The sequence below is a fragment of the Charadrius vociferus genome, unplaced genomic scaffold (genome assembly GCF_000708025.1).
Source record: "Charadrius vociferus isolate BGI_N301 unplaced genomic scaffold, ASM70802v2 scaffold1413, whole genome shotgun sequence".
Lineage (NCBI taxonomy): Eukaryota > Metazoa > Chordata > Aves > Charadriiformes > Charadriidae > Charadrius > Charadrius vociferus.
Window position 1 is genome coordinate 1,059,601 of NW_009647827.1, and position 13,339 is coordinate 1,072,939.

A 13,339-nucleotide genomic window follows, 5' to 3' on the forward strand; every position below is an offset into this window, starting at 1 on the left:
CAAAAGATTTTCCTGCTGGTCCCATAAGCGCACTGTCCCTGGCTGAGTGTTACCCTTCTCCCTGCAGGTGCTGGTGGATGCCATGCGAAGCCTCCTGAGTTCACAGTGTCTAAAGATCCTGTTTTAATTGTGTAATGCACAAGATAGCCTGTGGGGTCCCAGAGAGACAGTACTACACCCTGAGAAAGGCCTGCTATATGCATCTTCAACAGTACGTGGGGGTATCACACTTACACATGAGAAGACGCTCTTGTCCCAAACCTTCCAGCCAGGCGCCTCACCTGTGAGGAGACGGCTCGTCACTGCAAGTCTTACCAGCCTTTCTCTTTAACCCAAGATTTTTCTGCCAGTAAACCTCAGCTCAGTTTTCATCCGTGAAATGTCAACTCAGACAGGGAAGAGACTCCTTGGGAATGATCCACACTGACCATGCAAATTGGAGTGAAACACACATCAAGGGATTTGCATTTAAGCAAATCCCAAACAAGGTATTGTGGAGACATCACTAAATTGTAGAAAACATTTCCGTCAGGCTCAGCTGGAACTTTACTAGAGGAGTATGAGCACTGACTTCACTCTGCTCTGGGAAGCTCATGACGGACGGCCCTTCTCCAAAGTCCTGCAGAATCTGAGAGCTGGGACTTGTCAGCAGTGACAACAATGGAAACAGGTGAGTTTCAGCACCTTGACTTTTCACAAGTGTAAAGATGCATCTTCATGGAAATATCAGGGAAAGAACATACCATGCCATCCTTGGGCTCATATTAAAAAAATCAGAAAGAATTGTCTAAAATCAACATGTGGCATCTTAAGAATTTAATAGTATCTATTAGCATGTTCCACCTTCTCTAGACAATTTATATTCCCTCACAATGCAATATTTTTCCAAAAGGCAGTTAGATCAGTGATGTGAAATATGATTCAATTTGCTTGAAAATTACATAAACTCAGGCCTAAATTAGCATTTCCTTCACTGATGCTGCCAATAGCAGAGTTATGTGGAGTTTTAAAAACAAAAAAAACTGCTGAAAACTCACTGAAAGCCACAGGTTTAGTTATGTGAGGCTGGACTACTAAGTTAAAAACAGGGTTAGAGGACAGAGCCATTACATCGCTTACTTATAAGAATTTGAGTAGAGGAAAAACTGTGAGTATATGAGTGAAGTAACTTCAATAGCATAGCACCCATGTGTAAAAGTATGGGGGTGTGGAAGTGTTTTTCTAATGTCTGTAGACCATAGTAAAAACGTTTGGAAAACAGGACTGCAAAAGTGCAGAGCATCAGATGCTTGCTAGAAGCAGTCACAGAGAAGCAAGATCAGTTAATACAAAGTAGTCGTAGGATTTGGCAATATCAGACTGCAAAATAAAATAATAAAAGCTGCTCCCAGCTTTCCCACGGATGCTATTTTATAAATAACCCCATTCTGAATATTTCTCTCTGTGTCCTGGCTCGTCCACAGATACTCGCTGGTTGATATGCAGACTTAGCATTCACCTCTATTTTGACTATTTTCATCATGAGCTTTTTGGGGGACTGTCTCTTGCAATGCATTTGCCTTGTGCCCAGTCTTGGCTGAAGTCTCTCTGGTTAGTACTCAAACACCAAAACCAACTTGCAGTTGCCCAAAATTGCAATGGCTATGGCCCAACAGAAAACATTTGGGGTTACCCCAAGGCAACACTGAGATTCTGTGTTCTTTAAACCCTCTACTCTTCCCTTTCTAATCTCTCCATGTGTATGTGCACCTGGGGACACAATGCCACATGAATCAAAGTGATAAACGGAGCCAAATGACACATCCCGAAAGCAGAAGGGCAAAATATAAATCACAATTTTAGAGATCAAACATATCCGCTGTGGAATGGCTGTTTGTGTTCCCTCGGGAGAACACGGCTGTGTGTTTTCCAAGGGATTAGCTTCAAAGTTAAGTTCTTCTCTGGAAGGTTTCAATAACAGCCCATATGGACACTCCTCCCTGGCTCCGCAGGTGTGAGCTCTCAGTTCGGGCACAGCCTGCTGGCCCGGCGAGAAGAGCTGTCCCAGGTATTGTACCTCCTCCCTCTCTGCTCTCGCTTGGGCCAAAATGCCTGTACACGAGGCAGATCTCGCAAAGCTTTATCCGCGCAGAGGAAGAGGTTGTGCTGTATTCCAGGCAGGTCAAGAAAACGGAGCCAGGCCTGACATCAGCCTCTTGGGTGACATGGCTGGGACACCGTACCCCTCTTTGTGCCTTCCTCGATAACCTTGATAAAACAACAGAGTCCCTGAGTATCTGTCTGTATTTGCTGTGGATACAAAGCAGACTGAGCAGTCCACTCCTTTTCCTTTCCCGAGATCTGCACTGAGATTCCCATCCCCATTCAGAGGAGCTGCTCCAACCGTCTGGGGTACTTCCACCTTTGCTCTATTGAGATCACAGCTCACAGAGCGACATGCTGAAAGCCAGCAACTCCAGAAGGGCAAGGAGGCGCTAAACCACAGCATCTCTGCTGAAAGCAAGAGGGGCTGTACAGTTAAATCAAATTTTGCTGACCCAAAGGGGAAATGTAGGATCCCCCAGAGCTCTCTTTGGAAAAACAAAAGCCAAAAACAACCAGCCAGCCATATCTGGCACAGAGGGACCTGCAAGGAAACCACATGGCACCCAATGCTGAAATACAGGTTAGGGCACCTTAGTCTTTTTTTCTCTGCAAATGAGCAGCCCTCACTGTTGGGCTCCTAACGGATAATTTTGTATTAATAACAGCAGTCTTATATGCTTCCTTCCAAACTTGGTGTACAAAGGCAATGAATCTGCTTCTTCCCTAACAACCTCTTCCAGCTGCTTTATCGTTTCACTGAACTCCTCTAATGGTCGTTTCATTCCCTCAGTCCCTACAGATTTTGGCAAACGGGTGTACCAAGGAGTGCGAGTGAAACACACAGTCAAAGATCTTCTTGCCGAAAAACGATCCAGGCAGACCAGTGGCTCTCGCTTCAGTGTAAGTCACTTCCTGGCCTTTTTTTTTTTTTAAAAAAAAAAACAACAGAAAAGTCATGTCATGTAATCCTCTGGTTTAAAGAGCATTTATGTTGAGTTCAGGGCACTTCCAGTATTGACAAGGAATAGCAAAAACATTTGCAACACTAGTGCTTGCCCCAAAAGATCACACATGGCTCCTTGATTTTTACATCAGTGAACCTTTGAGGAATTTAAGTCCTTTTTTTTTAAAGCAAATCAGTAATGCTAAATTTCTCATTCCTTTCGCATCCTGCATATGACACCTTCTCAAGTCAGCTTCCTTTCCCACTAGCTACACTTAAACAACTCAGTGCCACAAAAATAGATGTTCTTCCCTGAATGTTGTGCTCCTTTCAGCTCCGCTCTGGCATCCTAGAGTGCCAGGGGAGATGCAGTGATATTATGGATGTCTGGAAAGAGGCCAAGCATCAGTTTCTAAAAGATGATTTCTTCTTAAAGTGGTTCTATGGCAACAGGAAATCTAAGTCAAATTATAGTACCCTCATTGTTTTTTCCCAATTACTAACCAGAAAAGCGATGATGTCCCCAGAAGAGGACAAAATATTCCAGTTGCCAGTACATGGCATCCAGTGGCACAGTAAGCCATTCCCTATGTGCTCTCAAGACGCACCTTTACCAAGCAGCAGCACTTCACTTCCAGGCTGACTTGGAGCAACGGGGCCACTGACAGACGAGGAGATGCAGTCAAGCTGCTGAAACTATGCCCTGGAAGGAAAGGGTGGGAGCAGAGACATGAATTACTGGCAGCAGAAAACACATATAAGAAGTTTTGGTGCTCTTTCCCCCCCAAGCCATTTGCCTCAGGCTTTTTGCCTTTTGCAAAACAAAGAGATCTCAAAAGGACTTGCAAGTATTTTTCTCGCTGTTACTTTCATGCATGTTAACTCTGTGTAACAAAATTGGCAGAAAAACAGCACGGGCATTACCAAAGAAAGCAAGATCTAGCCATAGATATTTTCACAGCCTTCAGCTAATGCAGAAAGGCAGAAGACCCCCTGAGCCATGCACAGTCACTGGGAAACATGCTCCCACCAGGCAGGCATTTAGGAAAACTGCTTTGGGGAGCAGCAGGAAGCAACCACTGTATTTGCACTCACCGAGAAAACAGATCTTGGCTGATGACTATCATGTGTTACCTGCTCCCTTTCTGGAGGCAGCAGCTTCAACGGTTGCAATCAAAAGCCCTAGGAACTGTAAAACACTTGCTGCTTGAGTTATTGCCCTTTGCTTTGTATTCCAAAGCTTAGCAGTTGTGTGTCTATCTAATGCAAAATCAGTCCTGTTGCTTATTCCCTATGAGAGATGAAAAATTATTGTGCAGGGCAAACATCCGTATTTCCTCAAACATATCATGAAAAGAACAGCTGTAAATGCAGCTCTGTTTATCTGACATAATATAATCCAGAATCAAAGCAAACCGCAGATAACTGAACACCCCTTTGTATATTTATGGTGCAGTGTAATTTAGCTGCATCTTTTGTTTGAACGTGATCTTTTCTCCAAAATCAGTAAGCCTTTGTAGTGCAAGGGGAGGTCTATGGAGGAGATCTGTGCTGCCAAGGAGAGGTCATTGCTCATCAGAGGTGAGCTGCTGGGCAGTTTACTGAGGCAGCAGAACAGCACCAATTTCATGACAGTCAGGCTCTGCAGTGTGTACTGTGACAATAACCACATAATTTGGGCTTCTGTGTTCTCATCAACTGCAGGGCAGAAGGGCTTGGTCCTGGGCTTTAGGGAGGGTCTGACTTGTGGGCATGAATGAGCGGTTACCCTCTGCGTGATAAAAGGATTACCATCTTTTCTCAGGTTGGGAAACTGCTAGATACACAGATGAAGCACCATGTCCAGCAGCACTCAGAGGCCAGGGACAGATCAGTCAGCAATCTTGCTGATAGTAAACCAGTGAGGTGCCCTGCCCGGAGTAAGCTTTGCTTTTATTACTAATTTTTATTACTTCAGCTGCTGTACTACAGATTGTGCCCAGAAAGGAGATACACTGAAGCCAAAGCATGGTCAAAGGGCACCATAGGTCCCCACTGCAGGACCAGGTCATTATTACGTTTAGTCCCCCAATGCAGCCTTGTAGCTGAACAACGCTCCTGGATTACCAAGGCAGTGAAGCAACACAGCCAGTATCTCTGCCCAGTCATGTGCAAGGCAGGTTGAGACCAAGTTTATCAACAGCTGAATAGGCTGTGGGCTCAACTGATGCTAAACAGACACACTGATGTGTTGCAGAAGATCCAGCTACCCCAGTCCCACAGCACTGAAAGGAAATAATGCAGGGAGGAAATGGACTAATGGGCTTCAATTAAGCCAAGCCATTCATCACCTAATAAGGAGCCAGGAGGCAAGTGAAATGTAGGTCTCTGCAAGCATGCAAGTGCCTGCTATGATGAAGGTCAAAGATGGCCTGCTGCAGAGGATCTTGGAATTGAATTAAAGGCAGGTAAAGCCTTTACAGCTAATGTCAGCCCTGTGGCTATCCATCACAGGTGTGTGCAAGAGGACCTGCTGCCTACAACATGCAGTCAGATAGTTCAGTGGTTGTTTACCAGACAGGATCAAAGATGAACTTAGATGCACTGGTAATTTGAAATGCTCCATACTGGGGGCTGGTAGCTGTGCCCAGAACCTTCCTGTCTCTCCAGCAAAGCATCCCAGCTCTCATCACTGCAGCCCTTTGACCTGTATGCAGCGTCTGTGCTACCTGCACCTCTTAACTCAACGTTTTCCTCAAAAACAGTATTAGGGGTGCCAGATGATAGTACTAGACTACTTACAAATGTGGTGTTGAGGCTGGGGTCTAAACACTAGTGCAGAGGCCTGCACCATTACTTTCAAAGAGATCCCTCCTCAGTGAATGCAGACATGAGCTGGCTGCAGGACACGATGGCAACAGGCAGGCAGAGGAGGTGGTGGGGAAAATCCCTGAAGCTGGAGAGGGTATTACTAAAGTGACATGGATGCTGAGAGAGGGGTGTCTGCTGAGACCAGATTTGCATGTGGAAGCTTTAGCTTTGCCAGGACAGTGCACATTACCAGCTATGATCCTCACTGAGGTCCGCAGCCAAAAATGGCCCAGCTGGAGACAGGTGCAAGCCCCAGCCCTGACCCTGCAAAGTGAATGCTCATCTGCCCACAAGCCAAAGGGCTCCTTCCTGACACCTCCTATCACTCCTGCAGCCCGTGTGACTTGTGTGGGCTCAGAGCTCATTTTCATGACAGAGCAGGGAGCAGCTGCAAACCTCCTTCAGCAGTAAAAGGAAGTCATAGCACTGGCAAATTTAATTCAAATCTAAACCTCTAAATTTGGTTGCCTGCTATGGCAGGGACCTCTTGTTTGCACTATGCAAACTGAAAATAGCATGCCACCATCACTGGCCAGGGCGACAGCACAGCTGAAGTAAATGCAGCTGTGAGCACTGTATTTCTGCTCTACGAGTTTGGAGGTCCGGAGATATAACTCAATGAAACTCCACGTATGAGCTCTGCTCCAGAGGAACAGATGCCTTTGCCACAGCACTTTGTAAGGAATTTCCCATCATGAGCACCAGGTTCACTCACAGCCAATTCTGTCTTACCTCAGAACTAAGAAGAGATTATTATCAGTGTTGCTGTAGCACCCAAATAGGGGCTAAAAACAACTGCCTTCTACACATGGCCTGCTTGTTCTGCTAGGAGGGGCCAGCTAAAGTGGCTCTGTGGCAGGCAGATGCAGCACAGGAGAGCTGGGCTGGAATATGCACAGTGCAGAATCTGCCTGGTTTTGACCAGCCAAGAGCTTAGATACCAGCTTATTGAGACCCATTTTGTGTCTATACCTAAACAACTGCTCAGCACTATGCCTGCATTAGGGACCCTGCAGTACATGAGAGAGAAGCTGGTTATCTTGATATTTCTACTGTTATCAGCTCTACACAAGACCTTCAAAATCTCTTCTTAGCCTACATCTGCTAATACCTCAGATGCCCCAGGCTTGAAATCTTGTAGTTAAGCTCTTCATACTGATAGCACCAAGACTCAAATAGTGCATCTGAATTATGCCAACACCTTCCCAAACTACATACTTAGAGAGCTACCTTGCTTTGAAAAGACATTTTTTAACATATCTTTATCTTTTGCAGGGCAGCACCAGCACATCGCAGTCACCATTTGTACAAATGCCAGGTGAGATTACTCTCTACCAATAAATACCTTCTGGGCAAGTTGGACAGTTGACATGGCTCCTTTCTCTTCTCCTCCAAAGAACATGAAGTGAGCACTGGAGCAGGGCCACCCCTCAGAGACCCCAGGAGGAAAGCAATTGAAAGCGTCAAAATAGGAACTACAATAATAAAAGAAAGTCCCCTGTAATCTTATATGAAATCCCCAAAGAGGGGAAAGAGAGGTAATTTAAGCAGTTCCCACCTCTCTTGATAGAGCTGCCACACAGAACCCCTTCTTTTCCCTCTGCATCTTCCGTTTTTTCCCTGGGGCTGACCCATTTTGCCCCTTGAGCTCTTGGGCAGGGAACAGACGGCAAGGCTGGAACAAAGGCAGGGGTTTTGCAGCTGTAACCCCATCCTCCTCCCCAAGGGCTGTAGCAGAGCAAAGAAGCACAGGCTGGCAAAACTAACCTTAATCCCCCTGGCCTCATATTTGAAGCTTCCCAAAGCACATTTCGTTTGCTGCAGATGGAGGTCATCAGCTGGATCAGGACCATCCAAGGTGCTAAAAGTACTTGGGCTAACACACCTGTTTCAAGACAGGATTGACTCCTGCCCTGGGTGATACTAGAGGGAAAAGGGCTCTACTTTGTACCTGCAGAGGTGCTTATGGCTCTGTGGCTCCCCAGGTGCTGATGTTACGGTCTTCCTTTAGCCAACCCTTTTTTCTGACCACCACAGGCTCACCTACCACGTCTGGTTACTACGGCGTCAGGAGATCCTTCACAACTGAGTTGGATTTCCACAACACAAAGCAGTTTGTCAGTGATGTCTACTCGTCCCCTCTAGGGTCCAAGGCCTTCTCATGTGATTCCTCTGCCACTCAGGGCTACCCGGCACTTCTGGACCCGTATCTCAACGACCAATATGGCGATTACCGTGCTACTCCCCTCACAGCTGGTACCAGCTCCTTCTTCAGCCCTTCTTCTGTGTCCCCTCTCCTGCCATCCTTCCCTAATGACACAGCGCACTTCCTACTAGTGAGTGAGTCTACGGTTCTCAGTCACCCAATGAAAGATCACCCAATTTAAAGCTGGGGTTAAGTCAGGGGGACTTGTGCGGGAAGGATGTGGCTGTTACAGGAGGCAGCCACAGCACAGCACACAGCAGATGGGGCAGGGCTGAGGGGGAACGGTTTTTCTCTTTATTCCCATCTGCTGTCTAATTGTCCCCTCTTCCTTTGGAGATCAGCTCCTAAATTAACAACCTTCCCTGCTCCACAAAAACCCTACTCCATTAAGGTCCTTAAGTTTCTAGAAACATCCTTTGTCAGCTCCAGGCTGTTGCCTGTCCCCATCCCTGCCGATTCCCAGGAACTGGCTCCATTCATACCCCCAGGGCAGAGCTCCTGCAGGGTCAAGGCTGGTCATTCCCACCAGGAGCCTATTCCAGGCCTTGCCCACTATTGACAGCATGGATATTTCCTTTTAACAGTTTTAACACCAAATACTGCTCCAGAGCAACAGAAACCCTTGTGAGTGTTCCCAGTTAGGCTCTGGGGTCTGCTTGGCTCGGTGAAGCCAAGCTAGATATGCCATTACCTCCAGGCAAGTTTTTATTCTTAAGGGTCTTTCTTGCCTTCTCTCCCCAATTCCATGCAGAGAGAGCCCTGGGAGCAGACCTCACCTGACAGTCTTGGCCAGTCGGACGGTGCATGCTCAGACCCTCTGCAAGCACTGCCTGCTAGCACCAGCTGCCTCTCCTCACATGAGTCCGGAGGCATTTCTCCATACCGAAGCTCAGGTTGGACCCCAGCCATCCCTGGAGCCCAGCCCTACCCTCTGCATCCTCTTGAAGATGTCCACTACTCCCCCAGTTATGCTGCCACCTCATCCTACTCCTTCTCACCATTCATGACTGTGGCAAATGAGCTTACCTCCAGGACGAGCCACCTCCTGCCAGACCAGTCCTCGGAGCCCCTTCATGATAACTCTGCCTGGGCAAAAGAGGATGGAAATCCCACCTGGGGGACTTACGAAGGCCGGAGAACTTATTGATGAGAGATAAGAGCTGGAGGAAAAGAAAAATGGACCATTATTGAAACAAATTAATTACCTGTATGCTTTTCCCTAAAGCTGGCCCTTCAAACAGAGAATGCTAACAACATGCAATGCTTTATGCTCTGTTTAGAAATACAATCATTTGGATATGCCACATTTAGCTTACAGTGGTGCCTTCTAGCGCCTTATGAAAGTTGTTGCTCACAGTCCTGCTGTGGTACGAGTGAAATAGCCTGCAAAATATCTGCACTCTATGGGCCTTTCCTACAAACAAGGATCTCAGGTACTTCTTTTCAGATGCTGAGAAAACAGGTTGCTCTGAAGCTTAAACTACATCTACAGAGCAACATTACCAGAAGAGGTTTGGGAAGGCTGGGGAGCAAGGCAGGGGCTGGGGGAAGGCCTCCTTAATAGCACAGAGTCTGCATAATGGTATCTGATTACCTAACAGCGTAAACGTGCATCCCTAATGCTAGCATGCTGTGAACATGGAATTGTCTCGGGCAACAGTTATGGCCAGAGTAGCAAAGGCATGGCATGTTTGAGCCTACAGTACAGGACGCTACAACCAAATAAAGCTCACCACACTACACCAGGACCTGGCAGACAGCTCAGGGGGTTGGCAGGGACTGCTGGGGCACCGTCCCTCCTGCTGATCTGCCCACGAGGAAGCCTCACCATCCCTCCCACCTGCAATGCTCAAAATGCACCCTTCCCAATTTCCCTCTTGCCCTGAAGAACACACAGAGCTGTTGCCCCTCTTGCCCACGCCAGATCAATACAAATGGAGTGGCCCAAAGCCTTGTGTCAGTGGGCATAAGGCAGACTGCTCCCAGCCCCTTGCCAAGAGGCGCCCACCTGGGGCTGTAACTGGGAGCAAGGTTGGCTTGCAGTCCCAGTGCCAGGCCGGGCCCCATGGCCACTAGAGGTAGCTCTGCACACACAAACACACACACACACGCAGGAGTCCTGTGCAACCCTCACAGATGCGGCCAATGCCGCCTGCTTCGTCCATACCCGGCGGAGGGTACCCCCTTTGCCCCATCTTGTCCTCCAGCCTGGCTCCCACAGAAGCAGCAACAAAAGCCTCACTGAGGGAGAACTGGAGCTTTCCAGGTTCTGAGAGTGTGTAGTGATGAGATGCTTTAAGGCCCTCATTGCTTTTTCTCCTCAAATCCTGGGGCTCTGACAGGGCATTTAGAGTCTTCTCAGCACCCTCCAGGAATCATACATGTCACCAGGGACACAGGATCGGGCCCAGAGCATCTCTTCATACCATGCTGCCTGCAGGCACCTCTCTGTGGGGGAAGGTGGACTGGGGACACAGCACTGCACTGAGAAACAGGCAGCAATATCAGGCCCTTGAAAACAACACTGCAGAGAGCTGCCAAGCAGGCCACACCAGTCATTCTACACAAAGCCTTTTCTTTTACAGGCTTACCACCTAGCACCATCCCTGGCACTCCTCAGCCCAGGAATATCCCAGCACCTCGGTGTGCACACAGCAACTGTACAAACCCCTTGGTTAGCCCACACCTGGCAGACAGCACCTCCCTGGCTGTTTAGGCACCAGCAAACCATGCAGGATATGTTCTGGCATCAAAGGAAGGAACAAGTGCTCCCAGGGATCTCAGCAGCTGCCCCAAAAGGGAAGGCTCCATGCAGGCTGCCCCAGGACAGACCTCTCACCTTGACCCCTCACAACGCAGCTGAGAAACAGCTGCAAGAGCCGGAGCACCAGCACCCCTAGCACAATGTGCCCAGCAGAGCCCAGTTACATCTTCAGGGGTTCATCGCAGCCCCTGCTTCTAGTCGGCAGGGTCCGCAGCCTGCTGCAGCAGTGGGCAGTGGGGATGGGGTGGCCAAGAGCCCCCAGCTCTGGTCCTGGCAGGGCTGGGGTCCCTCTCCATGCTTCCTGATTCCCCAGCCTTGTTCAGACCTGCTCGGAAAACAAACTCCAGTGGCTCTCTGTGCCTCATCTCTCTTCCGCCCATCCCACGGGCTACGCCCTTCTTTTTGCTAGTTGGTCCCCAGAGAAAGAGGGAAAGCTCAGCCCAGGAAAAGTGCCCGCAGCCAGGGCTCCCCAGCACGTATGCTAAGCATGGGGCGAGGTGAGCCCAGCTGCCTTCCCGTTTGGTCTGTGGGCACCACAGGCAGGTGTGGAGCATCCTGGGGCAGCACCTGCTCAGCCAGAGCTGCTCCCCTGACCATGGCAAGGAGCCCCAGAACCTCTTGGGGTCTCCTTGCCCCACACGCAGCCCCTGTGCCCCAAACCTGAGGCCCACCTGAGCTTGCAGCCTTGTTCCATGCCACATCTGACATCGCCAGGCTGAATCGTTGTCCACAGCTGCTGTTTGGCAAAGTGGCAAAGCAGTCACCATCAGCTATCTCAGCTGTACCTTCTTCAGGGGCCTTGCATGGATGAGGACACTGGGGTCAGTCTGGCTGTATTCCTGTCGGGCTCTGAGGCAGAAGCAGGGACAGAAAGGTTTTGAGCTGTCTTGGAAGTGTTTGACGCACTCCAGCATTTGGCTCTTAACCAAGGCAGGGGGTCTGTGAGCCTGGAAATGCTCCGAAACCCAGGACATGCAGGAACACCCCGAACACGGGTGCTTCATGTTTCCTTAAGGTGTACAGCTCAGTCACAACTGGAGCTGAGCAGCCCGCACGCTCTGCTCTGTGGTCTCTAGTTACAAAGGTAAACATTACCCCGGCTCCCGGGAGTGCTGGCTCCCCCGCACAGTGCCCACGGCCTCACCGGGCTCTACCCACCCACCACCGATGCTTCGGCAGGAAGGAACCCCCGGTAACGCAAGGGCTTCAGCTCCCAAACCGCTTAGCGTGGGCAGGCCAGCGTACTCCCCTGTGACATCCCCCCAAAACTCCCCCAGCACAGCATACTGCATCGCTGGTGGGAGGAGAGGGCTCCTCTCCGGAGGTGCCTGTGGGAAGCATCCCTGCAGAGTTGCCCGAGCAAGACTTGGCCTACCAGGAGCTGCAGAGGCACATTTCAGCGCAAGGAACGGCACTGCCGCTGCGACCACTCCCCACAGAAATGAAGTGTATTTGTTCAACTTAAAGGAAAAGAAAAGATTCAGCTGCAACAATAGCCAAACTGAACTGCTAGTAGATTATTAACAGCCTGGCCTGCTTTCTGCCGCAGCCAGTTATTCCGGGGGCATGGCAGAGACCGTGCTGCCCAGGGAAAATTTTTAGCGCAACCTAAAAAACCCAACTATGTCAGTATTGTACAGGATGAAGGGTTATCCAAAAACTGTGTCATCCTACCACACACTGAAACCCCACCACTTGCAGCACACAGGGCAGGGCAGTGCTGGTGAACGTAGGAAGAGAGAGGCCAACTTGTGCAGCAAGAGCAAATAGTCTGAATTAGGGGAAAACGCAAATAAACTCTGATATAAGGCCTGCATCTGGGCAGAGGGAAGGGAGAGCTGTGGAAAGAAGTGGGGTTCAGGTAGTATCAGCTACCTGGGTGCCCAGGGCAGCCTTGCTGTTATGCCATACCTGCCCACTGCCATTTTGGCCCAAAAAACTTAGTATTTAGCCTTAAAATGTGAAAAATTATGCAAAAAGCAGCTCGGTCCCTTGCAGAGTCCTCTCTGCAGGTAGCAAATGAAATATGAGAGGGCTGGAGCCCAGCCTGCGTGTCTGAGGGGAAAATACTGAGCCGGTTTTGAGGCATCTGCTTCATTCGGGGAAAGATGGCTAAAACCCTGCAAATGTCCCAAAAGCAAAGGGTGGGGAGGGTGGCCCCACCAAATCTTATTCCTCCAGACCCTCTGCTAGATGGGGATGTGCTCAGCTTCACAAAAAGATAGCCCATTTTGTGGAGCCTTTGAATATTCAAATTGAAAGTATCGCGCAATCATTGATTGTCAAATCATTGGTTTCTAGAGGTTTTAAATACTTGGCATTAGGAGAGAAAAACTCAAACTTATACCCGTAGGGATAAAACAATAATATTGTCGGGATCCACCTGGCATTGCCACCAGGCAAGCAGGTCCCTTCGCCCCCAAATTTTAAGCCTGTCACCTCTTGCCCCCTTTGCCTGCTGTGGGGCCGGGGCCACCGCTGCCGCTGCACC

At 49.1% G+C, this 13,339-nt stretch overlaps 2 protein-coding genes across 2 annotated transcripts in view; both read left to right on the forward strand.

The window, feature by feature from the left end:
* Positions 1-660: 660 nt before the first annotated feature.
* Positions 661-9,231, forward strand: LOC104284190 (chromosome unknown open reading frame, human C11orf53). The gene is made up of 5 exons (XM_009882483.1): positions 661-670; positions 2,876-2,985; positions 7,154-7,196; positions 7,916-8,214; positions 8,836-9,231. Exons 1-5 carry the CDS (start codon positions 661-663, stop codon positions 9,229-9,231), a joined length of 858 nt encoding a protein of 285 aa, XP_009880785.1.
* Positions 9,232-10,229: 998 nt separating this feature from the next.
* The window catches only part of COLCA2 (colorectal cancer associated 2), a 10,420-nt gene continuing 7,310 nt past the window's right edge, over positions 10,230-13,339 (forward strand). Inside the window, exon 1 of the mRNA XM_009882484.1 lies at positions 10,230-10,261. Coding sequence (XP_009880786.1) covers positions 10,230-10,261 — 32 coding nt within the window. The remainder of the gene's footprint in view (positions 10,262-13,339) is intronic.